The 19,468-nt window shown below is 42.7% G+C and overlaps 1 protein-coding gene across 1 annotated transcript; it reads right to left on the bottom strand.

Annotated features, from left to right (window-relative positions):
• Positions 1–1,009: 1,009 nt before the first annotated feature.
• On the bottom strand, positions 1,010–19,260 carry LOC137154371 (solute carrier family 2, facilitated glucose transporter member 11-like). The gene is made up of 12 exons (XM_067549956.1): positions 18,729–19,260; positions 17,060–17,158; positions 15,925–16,085; positions 14,464–14,588; positions 12,737–12,866; positions 10,492–10,640; positions 9,099–9,286; positions 8,111–8,221; positions 6,723–6,824; positions 6,516–6,591; positions 5,384–5,511; positions 1,010–4,567 (listed from the first exon to the last, which is right to left on the bottom strand). The coding sequence occupies exons 1-12, from the start codon at positions 18,780–18,782 to the stop codon at positions 4,367–4,369; spliced, it is 1,524 nt and encodes a 507-aa protein (XP_067406057.1). The 5' UTR covers positions 18,783–19,260; the 3' UTR covers positions 1,010–4,366.
• Positions 19,261–19,468: the final 208 nt, after the last annotated feature.

Genomic DNA, 19,468 nt, shown 5'->3' with positions numbered 1-19,468 from the left:
ACTCTACGGTTTTAAAATAATTGTACAAGTGCAGCTGTTTGGCAACATACTTCTTGCTCTATTGCACGTGCTCTTTTCTGACCCGTCAGCAGCAGTACCGTAGCTTTTCACAAGCAAACTCAGAAGAGGAGCTGGATGGATTATAGCAGCAGGCTATGAATAGAAACCAAAAGAAAACACAGATGGAGCTCACAGACATGCCTAACAGCTATGGTAATAGGTATGTACTAAATGAGAAGCCCTTGCTATGTCCTGCACTTGGTTTGCTTTAATGGTTAGTATAGGATATGGAGCCTCTGACAGTACAGATTATAGAGCTATCCAGGAGTATTTCATAGTTGGGAACATCTTGTTTACTGTTGGAACACAATGCACCCAACACAAACAAGCTGTTCCATCTGCCATAAGAACATATATTGTTCTGGCAGCTGGCCAGTGATACCTTCTTTCCAGGAACATTTTACTATGCCTTTTCATTTCATGCAGTGTAAGAGAAAGTGGGGTTATTTGGAAAGATCCCTGACTATGTCAGCTACAATTTGGTGCTCAAGTACCACAGTGCTAGGTACCTTAAAACACCTATGGTAGATAAACCTACAGGAGATGCTTCAGCCCAAGGCCAGGTTTCTTACTGCATAATTAAAGATGTGACATCCTTAACAGGTATTGAGAGGGCAAATGTAGTCTCAAGTCCTTGCAGGGTTCCTAGACTATGGCTAATAAGCACTGATGCATTTAATACTTGATCACTAAGGACCATATTTTTAAAGAAGTTTAGGCATCTAAAGGGATCTTTCAATATCACATAGGTGCTTAAAACTCACTGATTTCAATGGGTGCTAGGCACCTAGGTGTTTTTGAATATCTCACTAGAATATCTCACAAAGGTAAAACACAGGATTCTCCATGATAACTGATGCATAATGTTTAGCTGTGCTGAAATCTGGTACTAAGAAGACTTTTCCGTAACTCCTGTTAATGATACAACACTGTTACTGTGTGAGTGGTTAACGGACACAGCATAATGTACGGAGTGCAGCAAGGAGCATGGTACTAGCGATGTCTGAAGTACGGCTCTCAGAGTGACGTTTGCACACTTCTGTCACTTTGCTGGCAGATGCTGAGCATGTCCCTGACGTATTCTGAGCATTTCATTTTTGCCTTTTGAGGGACTGGTCAAGTTGCAGGAGTCAGGCAGACACATGAAGCCAGAAGGTTACAGAGAGAAGAGGAAAAGGCAGTTTTAGTGCAGCTGCTAAAGCAAAGATTGGTAAGAATAATCTCCAAAGCAACCATTTCCCCTTGTCAAACCTTTCAAAACCAATGAGAGAGACCAGCAGAACTTCAGTGCTTTGGGTCAAATATCTCTGGAGTGGACCAGACTTAAGTCAATGGATTCCATGAAGCCTTAATGGATTTACACTAGGTATGCCTTTTGCCCTTCAAGGTAGGGGATAACATACAGCATGCCAGCCATTATGGCAGGCGAACATTTCAGTGCTAGCAAATCTCAGTACCACGGAAAGGCTCCCATCTGTGAGCCACATTCACCGGTCTTCACAGCTTACCTAAAGGAGCCAGAAATTGCCATTGGAAAGTTACCCACACATGGGGGAATCTGTGGGTGTAAAGCTGGAAGAGGTTGCTCTGCTGTTGCTGGCTTCACTACCTCCTTTATCAGAACCCATACTCCCTGTATGGTGAGGAAGGCCAGTGGCAAAGGGGAATGGAATGATTGGAATGAGGTTTTTGCTACCTCTGATTCTCCAGGATGGTGTAAATTACAGCTGCCTACCACAGCTTGAGCTTGAGCTGGGTGCACAGGAGTGAGAATCGGGGTGCCATGGCTGGCTCCTTGACAGCCTCCCCTCTCCACTCTGAGCTTGGCAGAGCTTTCATGAAGAACCAAGCCCTATGAGAAGTGTCAAGAGCACCCCTGGGAGCCAATGTGCCTCTCATACAAACAGTGCAAAAGAAGTAGTTGCATAAGTTTTAAAATGTATCTAAACGACTATAACCAAGCCACGAAGAGAACCAGTTCAGAATAAATAATTCCAAAAGCAATGCCCAATAGTCTGTTGTATAACAAGTCACTGATTAAGTACCAGGAGGTGCTGTCCTTCCCAATCTGTTAAATGATTAACAGCCCACTATTGCTCAACAGGTAGGCATCTATCTAAGATTACTGTATACCATAAACAGAATGAGCACAGAGATGAGTTACTAGGAAAGAAAATGTCATCTGGCTTCTGAAAACAGAACTTAAATCACATTAAGGTCAATCTTATTTCAGAGCAAGGTTTGGAGGCAAAGAGTTGAGAGGATTATAGTCAGGTAGATATTGTTTGGGTGAAGAAGGGCTAAAGAAGAAATATAGTTAAGTATTAAACTGGTGTCTGCTACTGTTCAGAGATAAAGAGAACACACAAACAGTTTGTAACACTTTAAATTAGGGTTCCCAAATACATGCCATTTAGACTTGAAACATACAGACTGATTGTTAAACTTTCACTGAGATTTATCAGTCATTTGTCTCATATGAGCAATGACACAACAATCAGTATATACACACCTTGGGGCAGCTAAGGCACAAGACATGACAAAGTACTTCAACACACCTAATATACCTGTATATATTTGACTCTCCAACATGCACTCTTTGGTGGGCCATTGCATTTCTCAAACAATCAATGACTAATTCTGGGGAAAACCCATTTTTTATAGTGGTATGCATGATCTTTAAATTAAGGCCCTTTTTAAGTGCTAGACTTTTTGGCCTACGTTTTCAGACTTGGCTGCCTAAACTCAGGCACCTAAATCCATATTAGGCCACCACCTGAATAAATAGCATGATGTTCAAAAACAATAACATATCATGGTGTTTTAGCCTTCAACTCATTAAACTCATGCCCTCAAGCACCAGGTATGTTCTCAATATTATTTGGCTGGAAAACATATTATAGTTAAAAATCAACTCTCCTTCTGAAAGATTAACTTCCCTTGCTGCATGTGAGTGGATGGGATTGCAAAAAACAATAACTGAATCTCATCACTGACACAGGCAGCCCCCATACCCGTTATCTGAATGGATGAGGTTATCGGAACCACAACCAGGTAGGTTAGCTATGTGAGAGGAAAACAGAAACTGCTGATTGTGCAGGACAAGACAGTGAGAAGTTACATTTGCTCCTGCAAGGTGTCTGTTACCCCCAAATAAAAGTAATCTAAAGATTTCTTTAGTATTTGTCTAAAATTAAAAATAAATCAAAAGTGATGCCTTTGGTTGAGAAAGTGAGGCAAAGGGGAGGGAGAAAAATCTTCAGAAATGAACACATTATTTGATCATACTTTATTTAACTGTTCCATTTATAAATGGCTTGTAAAAGATTAGATTAATGAATGATTGGGTTATTGAATGATTGACAGATTTATAATAAGTGGTTAATCAAACATTCATATAGATTATTATAGATTATTATAGAGGCCAGAAAGTCAAAAGGTGGCTTTTAACTAGAGCCCTGTGTAAATCACAATTTTTTTTTAATTTTTTTTTTTAGAAAATCTACAGCCCTATAAATGGCAAAGTATTAAATTTCATGGAGTTTGCATGGAATGAATTTTACAGCTAACAGTCAATTTCGAGGATGGAATGAATTTTATAACTAAATTTAGTCAATTTCAAGGACAAAAACTGATTCCATCCTTGAAACTGATTAACATTACTTGTAGAATTCATCCTGACCCTTAAATTGACTACTACCTGTAAAATTTATTCCATCCTTGAAACTGACTAAATTTAGTTGTAAAATTAATTCAGTCCCTGAAATTGGTCATGGTTTGGGGGCATTTTTACGATTTCCATGGTCTCTGTGAAATCATGATTTACTGAGCACCCTACTTATAACCATCTATAGCACCTTCTGCTGATGTGCTTATGACAATGTATAATACATACTTCTCATGTCTGTAACATGTTTATAACCTCTATTAATAACTTAACTCTTTATAAGCCATTTATAAATGGAATCATAATATACAATGTGATCCATTCTTTTTAAAAGAAGCTTTCAAAATGGTTTGTCAAAGTAGCATATCAGTGTGCATGCTCCCAAGAGATGGCAAAGGGCATTGTGGAATAAATAAATGCTACTGTTCTAAGCAGAACTGCAGAGCAAACTGTTTTTAACAAATTAAGTGAACACAAAACAACAACTGAACTTCCTGCTTTAGTATAAAAGCTTTCCATTACAAAACCAAGAGTAGTGTATTTTCCCTAACCCCCACCTCTTCTGTCTCCACCCTAAGAAGAAAAGCTACACATCTCAGGATATTTTCCAATAACCAGGTACCTCTAGTTATCCCCAGACTATAACATGGTGGACTTGATTTCCTGAGGGCCTTTCCAAAACTTCTCAGAAGTCTGAGCTTTGAAGTTTCGCTTGTTGAACTCATTGGAGATTTCCAGGAAGGTCTTCCCCTTTGTCTCAGGAAGGAAAAAACCAACATAGAAAGCAGTGCAGACGCAAACGGTGAAGAACGGAAGGTAGCAGAAATGAGCAAGACCTTCCTGCAAGGGGGAAAAAAAAGGAAAAGTGTTGGAAACGTAGTACTGTATGAGGGAAAGTATCTCTACAAATGTTCTCCTACATATAGTGGCTTCAGTCATGAAATATTTCTGCACTGACTTATGGATTTTACATGCATAAATAAGCAGCTCTTCTCAAAAAGGATTAACAACAGTCTACTTATCTCTGGCAATATGATCTTGCTTCATTTATGTTATAAATGTTGATCCTGACTGGCAAGGGATGCAGCTACTGGAGGGGAAAGTTTGGGAGATTTGGCTTGGAGAGAGGAGTGTTTCGTATCTTCTCTTACCCTTCAGTATATATCATGCTAAAGAATGATGTAAAAACAACCTCTCTTTTCAGGATTCACTGTAGGAAATAATACAGGAGCACCAGTTGTGAAGAGTTTCTCCAGTCCCAACCTCTCCCCACAGGAGTCACTGTAGGGAATGGGGAGAAGTGCTGGCTAAGAGGCAGGTAATAACTTCTCCACTCCCAACCTTTCCAAGCTGGGGAGAGAATGGGAATGTTGGCTGTCAGGGACTCAAAACTATTCCAACTCAGCCTTTTCCAGCAGAAATCACTAGAGGGAAGGAAGCAGTAGGAATCTTGGCTAAGGGAAAGGTCACAGCTATTCCAGTCACAACTTTTAGCCAAAGGTCACCATAGTGACAAAGCTGCAGTGCTGGCTGCCCAGGACTTGCAGATACTACAAATCCAGCCTCTTCCAGTGAGCGATGCTGTAAGCTGTAGTGCAAGAGCACTTGTTTGTGAACTAAATAATTGTTAATGGATGTATCAGCTTCCAAACCTACCACAATGAATGGGAAGGCCATTCCAACCATAAACAGATTGGACCAGACCAGAGAGCCACAGATCATGTAAGCAGCTGGACGAGACATTTGATCAAAAATCTCCGTTGGCAAAACTCCTGTCACACCAGCTAGAAAAAGAATTTGCAAACAAATGTATAACATGTCTGAAATATTAAAACTAGAGAACATGTGCTGACCAATACATAAAGGGATATAAAAAGAACAGGGAATAATTAATTGATTACATTATCAATTATTCTCATTAGGCAACACAGCCAGAACAAGTAGTAATGGGCCTAACTGCAGCAGGAAAGTTTTAGGTTAAATATTAAGAACTGCCTAATTATACAAGCTATCTGGCAATGGAATGAACTGCCAAGAAAGGTTTTGTAATCAGAATCACTTCATATGTTCAAGGCTAGACTGGAATGGACAGCTTAAAATAATTAAATCAGCCCTGAGACATTGCCCTGAGACGTAGGCAAGATGCCTCACTGGAGGTTACTTCCCACCCAAATTATTTTATGACACTTAGACTTAATTCTCCTCTAGCTTGCACCGGTTTATGCTGACATGATCAGAGAATCATGTCCATATTATGTACCAATACCGCACACGTCATGTTCATGCACACACACACCCATACGCATTGTCTGGTTCTGAGAAAAACTGCTATCTCATCAGTTAAAAACATATTAAAATGTGTGTTTAAATGTGTATTCAAAGAAATTACAAAATAATAGAGCTCAACAATCTTTAAAGTCATACAATGAAAGAATGTAGGAGCACTTGCTTACAGCCCTAGTGAACTGGTTAGCAAATCCAGGAACTGCTGTCTATTGTCACAAATTAGACAAGAAATTACTTCAGTCAGGAACAACCCCAAAGGTTGTTTTTATGCTTTGTTGCTTCAGGACCCCAAGAGAAAGTAAACAGATATGGGTACAGAGAATGGTAGATTGTCACTACACATTCAGACATAACCAGTTGCCCACAAGCACTGCTGATGAAACAAGCAGTGAGTGTTTGAAATTTAATGTCCCTTTGTTTCATTCAAATGTGATGTGCCTAAGTACAGTTTTCAGCCCCGGCAGTCTCACAAAGGTTGAGTGAAAAACCCCAGACAACTGACCTGGTCCAATTCCAAAGCTCAGGATATAGGCGAAAATACAGGCCATGCTGAGGTAAGGCATCCAGCTAATCCGACTCTATTCCCACAGAGAACAAGGGAATATAGGTTAAGGCACTTTAATTACTTGCCCCCTACTTAATATCCCCATCAATGTCAGAGGTATAACCAGAACCCATTTCACTTAGATAATTAAATAGAGTTTGTTACCTGCTGGGATAAAGCAACCATGAAGACGATGGCCCATATTGCCATGAAGCTGTATCCCCCCAGAACCAGTAATCGTCGACCAACCCGCTCTATTACTACATTCTGAAATAAAGCAACACAGGAAACTTAACAGCTATTTATGCCTCTCATCCACATTCCTTCCTCTCTCCCATTTCAGTTCTTTGTGCTTAGTTTGTTATGCAACCTACTTTAGGGGTACTCCCCATTCCTTAGGAAAAAGACAGAAGCTCAGGCAATAATAAGGATTGTGTTGATGGAATTCAGTCAGGCTGGGCAATAAGGAGATGTCAAGAATCTGTCACAACTGCAATCTAAACCCTTATGCTACAAATAGGCATGTATGGAGCAAAATGTTGACGCTCTCAGGGAGACAATTCCTCTACCTCTTAAGCTGTATGCTACTCCAGAGATTGCAGGTAGAGGGAATAAAGTATCACTTTAAGACAACATCCAAAAGAGAAATACGAGTTCCCATAAATTAGTGGGAAATTAAGAGAAATTTTTGACTGAAAAGTAGTAAGCCAAAGAGACAAGATTCTATTTCTCTGGTTTTTTAAAATGTACTTTCTCTCTTGCTATCTATTTTACAGGAAGGAAAACTGACTAAAACCTACAGTATCAATATGGCTGGACACAACACATTCTGTAGGAGTGCTGCATTTAGTGTAAACTGCCACAAGGTGACAGTGTTTCAGAACATTAAAGGTTTTACAGTACCTAATCTGTGTTTTCAGGATGCTGTTCTGTGAAGACAGATTGCAGATGCAAAGACTGCAAGCCATGACTCGAAAGGTAAGAGCCAACCTCTGCAGCAGTGGAGGCAATCCCAACTGAACTGAATTGGAGAGCTCCAACGGTAGCATTCACTGGGAACCCAAGATGGGGTTCCTCTATTACTATTTCCTTCAGCCACTAACTTTAAAAATTCTATTCTCCACCAGCTCACGAGGCCTTGCCCACAGCAACTGTTATGACAAACTTTGGCTCTTCTTCTAGGTAAGTCACATTTTAAATACATATGTCTAATTGAAGAAGCTGGACTTCAGAGACTGGGAATATAAGAGACCAGCTGTACCTTCCAGGATTGTCATATTCACAAACAAAAAACTTTGCTGGAGTCCACTGAAACACTTTCAAACAGAACTCTTTTCTAGCAAACACCTTATAAAAATAAGGATTCTTTTAAAGTATGCAAATGTCATAATATCTGGAAATGGACACTAGCAGATTTAGTGATTGCTATATAAATAAGTTGTAAAGTGGTTCTTTGGGAAGAAAGTTATTGTAGATATGAAACTTGTTATTAGTTGCCTGTTGTATATCAGTGGGGTTTGCTCACATAAGCAAAATGCATTAGAGATTCTTACACAAGTAACGGCTGTGATCAATTCGCAGCACCCAGTGCCAATAATGACATATTGGATTTTATCATATGGAATTCCAGCCTCTTGGAACACATAGGAAGCATAAAAATACATCTAGGAAGGAAAGAAAGGAAAAATGAACCATAAGAGAAGTTGCCCTAGAATTACAAACCATTGCCAGTCCCACCCCCCCTTACACACCACATTCCTCCTCCAGATCTGGAGAGTAACACTGAGACCCAGAGAACTGGGTACTCGTGCTGCCATTCACACTGCTTCTGCATGATGTCCATATGCAATCCATTCAGTAATGTGCATTTCAGCAGCCAAACACCTGATATCTGCATCTAGATGACAGCAATGAAATGCTGTCTGCAAACAACTGCAAAACATGTCTGCAAAGTAACTGCAACGTTATTTCAATTATGCAGGCAAAGAGAAGTCCATCAACTACAGAGCCCTTCCCAGATTAAAAATGACCCTTTCCAATATGTCCAATGTAACAGGTATGATAGAGGCCACTCATAAGCAATGGCAGACACTCCCTGCCACTCCATGTTTTCTGGTATCATAGAAGACCATTATGCAAATATTTCTGTTGATGCATTTACGTTCACATTTTCTTGTTTTCTAGTTTCTTGGGCATCTGAGTCTGATCTCTCCTCATTCACCCTTTCCTGCCCATGAGTGGATGGCAAAAGGTTTTTGCCCCATCCACTTATGGGAATGTCTGAGCAAGGACCTATCCTTTGTACCCACCTCTCTTTTTAGGCCCCCATTTCACTTGCTCTTATTTCAATCCTCTCCATCCATTCCTCCTGCCTTGGGAGGTTCACATCACTCTCTGGATATCACCAAGAGGAACTCTGCAAGGGAAGCAGGCTGTCTTGCCTTCCCCTACAGAACAGGGGGACGTTCTCAGCCTCCTGAGAACTTGCGCTGATGTCTCACATCTGATACCTGCTGACGAAATGGCTGCTATTACGCTTACCGAGTCATTTCCACAGAGCTGCATGGCGCTGCTCAGCACAATGATACTTATTAGTTGCCATTTTACAGCTGGGTTCTGGAACAGCTCCCAAGGCCTCTTTGCCCTCTGACCTTTGATGGCAGCCTGTTCTGCTAGCATTTCCTCCAGCTCACTGCTCAGGTCATCATTACCTCGCAGTTTTTGCAATGCTGTAAGGGAAAAAGGTGCAGCTTGTCCATTATATGAAAGCACTTTAACTTCATCAATTCACTTCCCTCTGGGGGTGCGGGATTGTGCAGCAAGTGACAGTCACAGAAAGCAGTGTAGTGGTAGGACTTTGTGATCCAAGAAATCACCTTTGATAAGCAGAGAAGGCAAAATGTGATGTAGTTATTGGAAAGTCTGCGAGACATCGAAGAGAAGGGGTGACAAAATTCATGCAACTTTCTTACCAGGGAATATTTCTAACCAGAGCAATTTCAGCTACCATTCTTCTGATTCTTGCAGTGAGAATCTTACTTTATGGTAAGTCTCCAATGAATCTCAGGAGTTAAGCTTTTTTTTGGTGTACAGCACATGTTGAATGGAAACTAATTCCAACTCCACATATGGAGATCTATATGTTACAAATGTCCTTATATGAAGGGGATTCAGATTTGACCATTGAAGTCTTCATCTAGCCTTTATTTTACATCATAGTTACAGACTATATACAAAGTTATCTAGAGCTCAGCAGGTTACGTGATAACTGCCTTTGGACTCACTAGCTATAGTGAAAAAGTCATTTGCAGCAACAAATAAGTACCTTAACAGGTCCAAAAAAATCATCATGTAAACTGTACTTTATTTTGGAAGAAAGAAATAATCACATATTTACTTCACCTGCCCTTTGCATGACATTTACCATATAACACAACCGAGAGCAACATTCTCAAAAGGTGGAGGCCCTATTCTGTGCCCAGGTACAAGTGCACGCTTGTTTGCATGCACAATTATTGTAACTGTAAACACAAATGATGAGGTGGCTGCCTACCGAGCAATATCCAAGTGCACATGCAGCTGAGGTAATTGCCTGCACAGCCATAGCTGCGCTTCTGTGTATGGATTTTATGCACAAAGAACATGGGCCTCTATTTTTAAAAAATGTCAACCTAATTGTTCAGCAGAAAGTGGCATTAACATTGATTGGGCAAAAGCGTTTGGTGCTCATTAAAGAAGGCCAGTAGCACTACAGGACAGAATACTGACTGTGGAGAAAAAACATACATTTCAAGCTGTTTGCTCCGGGCTAACCATGCTGGACTAAGCTAGGCAGCATGTTAAGAATGTACAACAAAACTAACATCAGTTTGTTTGCACTGTCCATAAATCTTGCCCTCTGAATCGGACATTGACATGACCACTTTACACTCACCACAGATGCAGGATTCCTTGTCACCTCGATCAATCAAGAGGTATCTGGGGCTTTCTGGTAACCAAGGCAGAGTTATCAGCTGGATCAGACCAGGTACCACAGTGCTAGCTAAAAGAAGAGGCCAGCTGTCTTCGCCCCCTAATAGTTCTCTGAAGAAAAATAAAACATAATTAAGATAAATCAATTAAATATTTCACAAGATGAAATACAGTGCTCTGAGCTGGCTGGGTGCCTGGTGGCAGCACAATATGCTGTAAGAGAGCTGGGTTTGACAGTCACCTATGCTCTCACTGTCTGGGCTAGTAGAGCGTTTGTGCATCACACAAAGACAAGCAGCTGAGTGTGAAGTAAAGGTGATACGGCCATGTGCCTCAAAAGTGACTCCTTGCTAGTTGATATATGAAACAACAATGCCATTTGCCTTCATCTCAGAGGGACTGGCACCTGGCTGGAGGTTGGTTTGGTGCTGAGATGTGATGAGAGGACAGGCGGTCAGAGGCATAAAATGACAGCCACAGAATGAAGGGTAAGAAAATTCCCCCAGAACAGGCTTTTGGGTCACAACCAGGGGCACCAAAAGCTCATACTGTGGTGCTGGGGGTAGGGTGTCACACCATGACTCCCTACCCACCCACGCACTAAACTATAGCCCATAAAAACTTTTCTTTAACCTTTTCACTTTCTTGAGTGATTCCTGCTGTTTTTAAAGGACAAGGCAATCCTGCCAACCTGGAGAGATGGGACATGATTAAAAGCTCTTCCCACTGGGAAAAGGAATTCATCCACGGGTCTAGATGGGTAAATAAGATATCCAAAGACAGAGGAGTGTGGGGGAATTCCAGAACAATGAGACCTCTCTGGAACATTTTAAGCACAAGTGAAAAGGAACAGTGCACTTTTAGAAAATGTCTGGCTCAAAGAGGGTGTGGTGAAGACTGCTGTAGAGCAGAAGAGGTCTCTCTTTCTGGGCTGAAGATCCAGCGCTGCTATTATTCAGGTATGGAGGGTGTTTCATTCCACTCACGAGGTTTCACCCATATACACTGTCCTTTGTTCGCTGTCTACACTGGGCGGCCTGTTCTGCATCTCCTGGGATGGTTGGATCAACCCCAATGATTGTTGCACACAACAGGGGAAGTCTACTGCTACTTCAGGATTGCCAGGTCAAAGTACACAGTGTAGATGTAACGTATAGGGTCATCCAGGAACATTGGGGCAATGCATATATTTTGGGATTGACAGAACAGCAGGTTTACAAGTTGACTATACTCAGAAGGCCCCTTCTGAAACAGGTGGTACCTCTTCAGACACAAGGCAAAATGCAAGTTGGAATAAAAAAGCAACGCCAATGGAAGTTTCTGGGCCAGAATCAGAGGTGGCATAAATGGTGGTGCAAGTTACACATTAGAATAAGGGGCAAAGTAGTGTAACTTGGGGGTGGCAGTGTGGCTTGATTGAAGGAACATAGGCCTGGGATTCAGGAAACCTAGGTTCTATTCCTGGCTCTGCCACAAGCCTGCTACATGACCATTGGCAAATCACTTTGCTGCTCTATGCCTCAGTTTCTTCATATGTAAAATGGGGATAACGATACTGACTGTGTTTGGAAAGTGCTTTTGGCTCCACTGATGAACAGCACTGTACAAGAGCTACGTATAGTTATTGCACCACTTTGTTATGCAGTAGGTATGAAAAAAAGCATCTTATGTACCAAGGGTGGCAGAGGTGGGGTTGTAGCAGGAAAAGCAACTAACACAAGTCTCGCCCCACATATTAACTTATATCTTCTCCTGCCCTAACACGCAAAGCCAAATTCAGCCCTGGGATACACAGGCACATTTCCCACTGAAGTCAATGTCACAGTAGAATTTGGTCCACATAGCATCCCAAATTCATGCAAGTTATGCTCATTTTGTACATCCATTGAATGCCAAATGAGTTAAAATAGTGTTGTCACTTACGCCCAGCATACTTACACAGGGCTGGCCATAAATTACACAACACATTTGAGGGTGGGTCCTTAATTTTGCGTGTTTATTTCAGTATTATAAGCGGTGGGTGGATGGGTCTTGAAAATCACCAAAAAATTTGTTATGTGATTTATGGACAGCCTCCAACATCACTGATGCCACTGCTGAGTTTGGTCCCTAGGCTCAAAACCACTTTGCCCTTCTGGGTATATATAGATATTTGAGCGGGAGAGGAAAGAAAGAAGAGGGTTAACATAGTGAAGTCTATACGTTACCTAAGTCCAACAACCTGTCCCAACACCAACCCCAGGGCTGTAAATGATGCAGATGTCAAGGTCACTGCTCCTCTGAACTTCTTGGGAGCACTTTCCCCCAGGTACATGGGCTGAATGTTCATGCTCACACCTGCACAATACAGACAAACACTGACCTCAGCTTATACTCTCCAGATGTAAAAGAGAATAAAGAAAAATTAAAACAGCCCCTACCCAAGGCAGATAGCTGTATTCTCTCTGCTCATTACAGTGTATCTGCTTACACTGATCTCTCAATGCCTATTGTTTACACCAATATATTGCCATTCCCTCTACTTCACTGTGCAATTTCATTAAATATGTATTTATGTATTTGCAAATAGTGTGGGCTAATGAAAAGCAATGTCACATTTTTAAAGTAAGCTACCTCGATTATCATTATGATACATTATTAAAGCTGCATCAATGTTTTTAATTTTTGGTGCCCCTGAAGGTGAGTGACTAATAGTGCTGGCTAGAGACAGATATGGGGTAAATTTTCTACCACACCTCTAAATTGGCCTCCATTGGTGCTTTTTACTAATTCTAAGCCTTGCATACAAGCCAGTGTTAGAATCTGTAAACACAAAATCTTTGCAAACAGGTTTGCAGGAGCACATTTTTCATTACTGTGCACATAGATGCTAAAATTCTTCAAGTGCCAAGGGGTGTTTGCACCTGCAAAGTGCAGGCATGTGTGTGTGTGCATGGGCAATTTAATGGGCTAAGTGGAGACCAGGGGCTATGATCAAGCCTAAATGTGGGTAAGCTCTGGGGAAGATTTCCAGCATAGTTTGGCCTATACATCAGAATATAAACTACAGCACCCCCTACTCACTATTCCATTCCTGGCACTATCCTGTTGTTATTGTTTTGTATTACAGTAGAGTCTAGAGGCCCCAAGGAAGATGGAGATCCCATTGTGTTATGCTAGGTGCAGTAAGAGACAATCTCTGCACTAAAGAGCTACAATCTAAATAGATAAGACGACAGACAAAAGGTGGAAGAAAACTGTTATTTCCACTTTACAGATGGGGAACTGAGGCAAAGAACATAAATAACGTGCCCCAAGTCTCACATTAAGGCAGAGCTGGGAATTGAATCCAGGTCTCCTGAATCCCAGTCTAGTGCCACAACCACAAAATCATCCTTTTTATTAGGATTTAGTATGAGATCAAACACATTTAATGTGTGACAATATTGGATGTGGAAAGATGCTAGTGCACAACTCTTCTGTGTTCCTGAAGCAATTGTCATTAACCAAATCAACCTGCAAGCATGTAAAACAGTCTCTGGGGTAAGCTGAATGATACAGAAATTCCATATGTGTAAAGTAATTCTTGTCACTAAAAATATCCTTTAGAAAAATTAATTTGTGTGTGTGCTTGCGCATATATGTTTCTGGAGTGCCCTATCCAGATATTAGGCATAGACTTTGATAACAGTTTCTGCATTATATGTTTCAGAAGCATATTGTGAAATGTTACATGGAAGAAGCCACATATTGGCTGACAATCCAGGTTTATTTCACATCTTAATGGCAGGGAAAGAGACTGACATGTTCTTCTGGTGCCAGAAGTCAAGAGTTCAATGCCAAATGCAGCACCAGGGACTACACACCAAGTCAGAAACCCTTTTAATGCAACAGACATTCATATCTGTATCGGTGTTTCTATAGTCATCATTATCATAGTATCACTGTTCCATACCAGCATTGATTCCAGTAAAAAATCTGCCAAGCATGATCATTTCGAAGGATTTGGCCATCCGGCTGAACCCCGACAAGATTGCAGCTATGATCACAAACACATTATTCAGCAGCAAGGATGTCTTCCTTCAGAGAGAATAAAACAGAATTGAAGTCTTAGATTTCACCAGCTCTGGTTATCAGAGTAAACGGTGGGATATAGTAGTCCAATTTTTCAAATTTAGAAGTTTAAGTCAGGGTTACCATTTCTATACCAGAACATTCAGATGGCCATGTAGGGCCCAAATACCTCTTTCTAGTGCCTACATGGCAATTACAGTCCACTATCTTAAGTGCCTAATTAGGAAAATTGGACTTGACATTGGCAAATAAACTGTCATCTGCATTGCACAGCGCATGGCAGAGTTAGGGCTCGTTCAGCTAGAGTGGAATCCCACCATTTCGTGAACTAAGATAACTGATGATGGCAGGATCCGATTCAGGGAACCAGGAGAGCATCATCACATTGATAATCCTGATTTGTTGCTCCTGAACTCACACTTATCACCCCTTTTTAATGAAAAAGAAGAATCACAAAATTATTATGAACAACCCCAAGAAACAAAGTGAGTCCTGGAAGACAGCACCACTGCTTTGCCCACGATTACCTACTGAAATGGTAAAACTGATTCCTTCATTACAATTTTTACCCAAGGCAGAGCACTGGAACGCCATACTAAAGAAAATTCTGGAGCTGGACAGAGGGCCAAAACAGTGTAGCTTTTTGTGGTTTCATGATAAAAACACTGATTGTGTTTTTTCAGAGAGAAGGGGAGGTTAGGGTTAGGGAAAATACAGATTTTGGTTTATAGGATCCCAAGAAAAGGTTCTTGGAAGACTCAATGAATAATCACATATATTTTAAGATATTTCAGTCTGAGAAGCAGGAACGGCCTGTGAGAACTAAAGTAATTGCAAACCAGTGCTCTGTGATGCAACTGTCCCAGGATTGCTCTTTTTGTAAGCACCTTATGCTGCCTCAGGCTATGGGTTCATTGCAGCATTGCTTCCATTTCCCACACTTGATTCTGGAGAAAAGCTCTCCATTAATTCTGTGCCAGTTTCCTGCTTAAATTGTGACAACAACTCAGGTAAAGAGAAACTGATGATGGCATAATTGGCTGCTGTATGTTATATTTATGCCGGTTGAGCCAAAGACCATACTTATACATTTTTTCAGTGCTGCAAAATATTGTGCTGTGTTGGATGATAAGCGAAATGCTACCATTCAAGATAGCTGCCTTCAAGGATTAATGCCAGATTATATGGTCTTGTTTTCTTAGATTAAGAATGTCGTTGATTTTCAGTTGAGTTGGGTAATTTGGAATTGGGCTCTTACCAGTTTCACATCTAGATGTGCTAGGCTTTAGATTAATGAAAAACGATCTACAAAGTTCAACGTGCAAATCCAAAGGCCTCTTACCTTCCCAGCTTGATTGCCATGGGTCCTGCAATAAGAGCTCCAGTGAGTCCTCCCAGAGAATAGACAGAAACAACGAAAGACCATACCAGCAAGATCACACTGCTCTCTAGAGGTGCACCCGTGCGTTCTAGCCATGTTTCATTTATAAATGTCTGAATGTACTGTAAGTGAAGGACAAGAGTCACTTTACTGTAGGATTAAAAATAAAGATCACTGAGAAATAACAAGGATTTTCTTTGTATTAGGTATGAATTATGCAATGATCATGCTGCCAAAATTCAGCTTGAAGAAAGCATTCCATTCCAAACTGTATTTTTGACATCTCCCTATAAAACTTTTGTTATCAAGAAGCTGTAGGAGACAGATTGCCTTTACAAAGTGAAATTATCTTCCATATTTAAAAATGATCTAAATTTATTTCATGGGCCCAATCCTGAATTCAGCCAGAAAAACTGATTTCTAAGTGTGCAGGATTGGACCCTATACACTGAATGCTCCCAGAAGCAAAATTAAAGGGGGTACTCAGTACATAAATTCATTTTAAACTAACGTCTCCCAATCATTTCAGGTCCCCCCCAGTCACACGAGAAGTTCCAGCTCCACTAGGATACTTAGTGTGTAGCATGCTGTACATCTCCTCTACCTCAGAGCCCCAATGGGGCTAGCCAACAGGGAATCAGATAAGTGGTTGTCATGTATTATGTAGCCTGGGTTTGCAAATGTTTTAAAAATGATTATTTTATATGCAAAAGGTAAGGCAGATTTATCTAACTTTTAAAAAAAAAAAAAAAAAAAAACTTCTAAAAATGGAAAGTGTCAAAATTATATTTGCTAAAGTTAGGACTGATTTAAAAAGGTTCTGACTTGCAATCCTGTGTTCCTAACCCCTTCTGGGTGTTAGATGTAGCACTGCTAGCATGATGCAACAGTTAAATTATTAATTATATAAAGGACACAAATCCTCCCTTTACTTTCCCCCTCAGGACTGGCTGACTGAAAGTTTTTGGCAATATATGCCTGCAACGTTTTTCCCAGACTGGTGCACACTGAGGATCCCTGTAAGGGACTACAGAGTTTGGAACTCACAAGATTCACTGTCTCAGGAGATGGCTACAAAGGCCAGTAGAGAACTTACTGTAGTTGGAGCATTGATGATGGAGATGTTGTAGCCATACTGGAAAGTCCCTCCAATCCCAGCAGCACATATTGTAAGAATTAGGACCTTGCCTTGAAGCTGAGGAAGACCAAATATAAATATATTAAAAGGACAGAGAACATGTTGATAGTTTTCCCCCACTAAAAAAATGGTTCAACAGGAATTTGGCCCAATAATCTGTCTGGATGGTTTGAATGATAATAGATGAAGATGGAATGCTGGCTCTAAAATGAAAGGTTCCAAAAGACAAAATAATCACAGTAACAGATTTTAAACTTTAAGGTGCCCTTTAGTGCCTAAAAAAATTATTTTAAGTAGTCATTGCAGGTAGTGAATTCAGGACTGGTTCTGAGCTGCTGTGCTGGGAATGTCCAAAGTTAAATATTCAATTGTATTTCTAAAAGTCAGTTCAAGGGTCTGGAAATATCACTACACAAGCATGCTCAGCTGTTAGCGCTGCCACCAGTTCAACTCTATACAGAAGTCTTTACTGATATGACAAATGTATTATACAAGTATTGCCAAAGTGTAAAACACTGTAACAATATCCAATCTGAGGTTAAATGTCTCCCTCGGACAGGGGTTCCATAAAGTAGTGGGGCTTTATTCCATGGCCCTTTCCAGATATTGTGAATTTCTGATTTGGTGGGATGCTATTTTTTCTGCCATCTCTTCCTGTTCACATATAATTATGCAATTTTTCTTTGGCTTTTTAATGAAAAGTCCTTTCTGATCATTTGAGGGAGTAACTTTCTTGCATGCCTTCATATTATGTACACTGCAGCAGATGAATTCTCTCAGTTTCACCCTCTCCTGTCACAACTGGGCACGCAGCTAGGTTTCCACTGTGCTTTCTCCTCCCCATTTGTGATCAGCAGTACTGTATCTGGGGAGAGTATGCCCGTGGTTTTCGTATTTCAGTGTGGCGAGGTATATATTTGTGTGAGGATTCTTTCTGTGCCTGGCTGGTTCACTGTGATTTTTAATCAGTATCTCTCAGATACTGCTACATTGTCTTTTAAAGTCTGTCTCATGTCTTGAGTAGTAGAGTGGTGAATAGGACTGCCTCCTATGCTTGGGAAGGTGGCACCATAGAGGCCTGCCTGAGCTGCTGTGTAGGCATGAAGCTTATGCTCAAGTTTTTGGTAGAGGTGGGAAGAGCTGCTTTAGCTTAGAGCCCCAGATAGCACCCGAGGCCAAGGCCTCAGTTTTTGCATGTCCGGCAGCAAAGGGCTTTATCTTTTTCCCTCTTCCCCGAAAATGGCCCTAATCCGTACGGGGCAGTCCCGCTACCGGCTCGCTGCACAGCGTGTGGGTCAGCCCGCTGCAGCAGGATGCAGCGCTGTTCTGGCAGGGCAGGAGCTGTGGGGTGACCCCGCGACAGCCTGCGGCTCGCCGCCTGCCGGGATCGCCCCGCGGACACTGGCGGGGGCTGCCGTTCCGCCGCGGCGCAGCCAAGCGCCCGGTGCAGTGGCAGGGGAGGCGGCGCAGGTGGGCCTGGCTGTAGGGGCCCCGCGGCCCCTCGGAGCAGGAGCAGGAGCGGGGCAGCTGCCCGTGGGCTGGGGGCAGGCTGAGGGAGGTGAGCTGGGCCGGGCCGGGCCGGGCCGGGGGAAGACGCGGGGCCGGGGCCGGGCGCGCTCCCAGTCACCTGCACCTGCGCTCCGCGGTCCAGCCCCTCTTCCTCCTCCTCCTCTTTCTCCATCTCGGGCTCCGCACGCCGCGGCCCGGGCAGGCTGGCGCCCCTCGGCTCCTGCGGGCGGGCCCGGTGCGGCGCCGGCAGCCGGCTCCAAAGACACCCGGCTCCTCCCCCGCAGCGCCGCCCGCACGCCCGGCCCGCAGCGGCCTTTGCCTGGGGCGGCTCCCTGCCGGGGCTGTGCCCTGCAGTGCCAGCTGTGCCGGGGCCCAGTCACGCCCGACCCTGGCTGCCTCGGGCCGGGCTCCTGCCCCCGGCTCCTCCCGCAGCCTTTGGAGCCCGAAGTGAGTGCGAAGCAGCCGGCGTCTACCACGGGGGGGCCTGCCCCATGCCCGGCGCTGCCCGGTACCCAGCACAGACAGCAGCAGGGCCTGCCTAGCCAGCAAACCCCGCCTGCTAGCCAAGGCCCGAGCTGCCCTGAGCGTGCCCCCGGCAGCGCAGCACAGACGCCGTGTGGGTCTCAGCGCCAGGGGCTGCTCCTGGCACCTTGGGCACTGCACACGCAGGGCTGTGGCACACGCTGCCACAAACGCACTGCGGCCGCTGCACACGCTGCTTCTGCCTCGCTGCTCAGTGGCCCTGGGGGAGGCAGGAATTAAAGGTCTGTGAACGGGAGGGGATGATTCTGGACTCTTCAACGTTCTCCCCGTCACCCTCCCTCTCACACACATCCTTATTCTTTGCTGTGGCTTTTC

Source organism: Emydura macquarii, unplaced genomic scaffold (assembly GCF_026122565.2).
Source record: "Emydura macquarii macquarii isolate MOO-44397 ecotype Brisbane River unplaced genomic scaffold, CSIRO-AGI_Emac_v2 contig_1254, whole genome shotgun sequence".
NCBI lineage: Eukaryota > Metazoa > Chordata > Testudines > Chelidae > Emydura > Emydura macquarii.
Note: the sequence above shows the minus strand (reverse complement) of the source record. Positions and strands in the feature narration are given on the sequence as shown.

Bases quoted from the DNA above. Each gene is read 5' to 3' on its own strand.
- LOC137154371 (XM_067549956.1), bottom strand. From the start codon at position 18,782: ATGGAGAAAGAGGAGGAGGAGGAAGAGGGGCTGGACCGCGGAGCGCAG. The intron at 9,287-10,491 runs GTGAGTGTAAAG...TTTCCCTTACAG, and splicing joins CAAGGAATCCTGCATCTGTG to CATTGCAAAAACTGCGAGGT. The intron at 5,512-6,515 runs GTCAGTTGTCTG...TTCTTTTTCTAG, and splicing joins GAGCTTTGGAATTGGACCAG to CTGGTGTGACAGGAGTTTTG.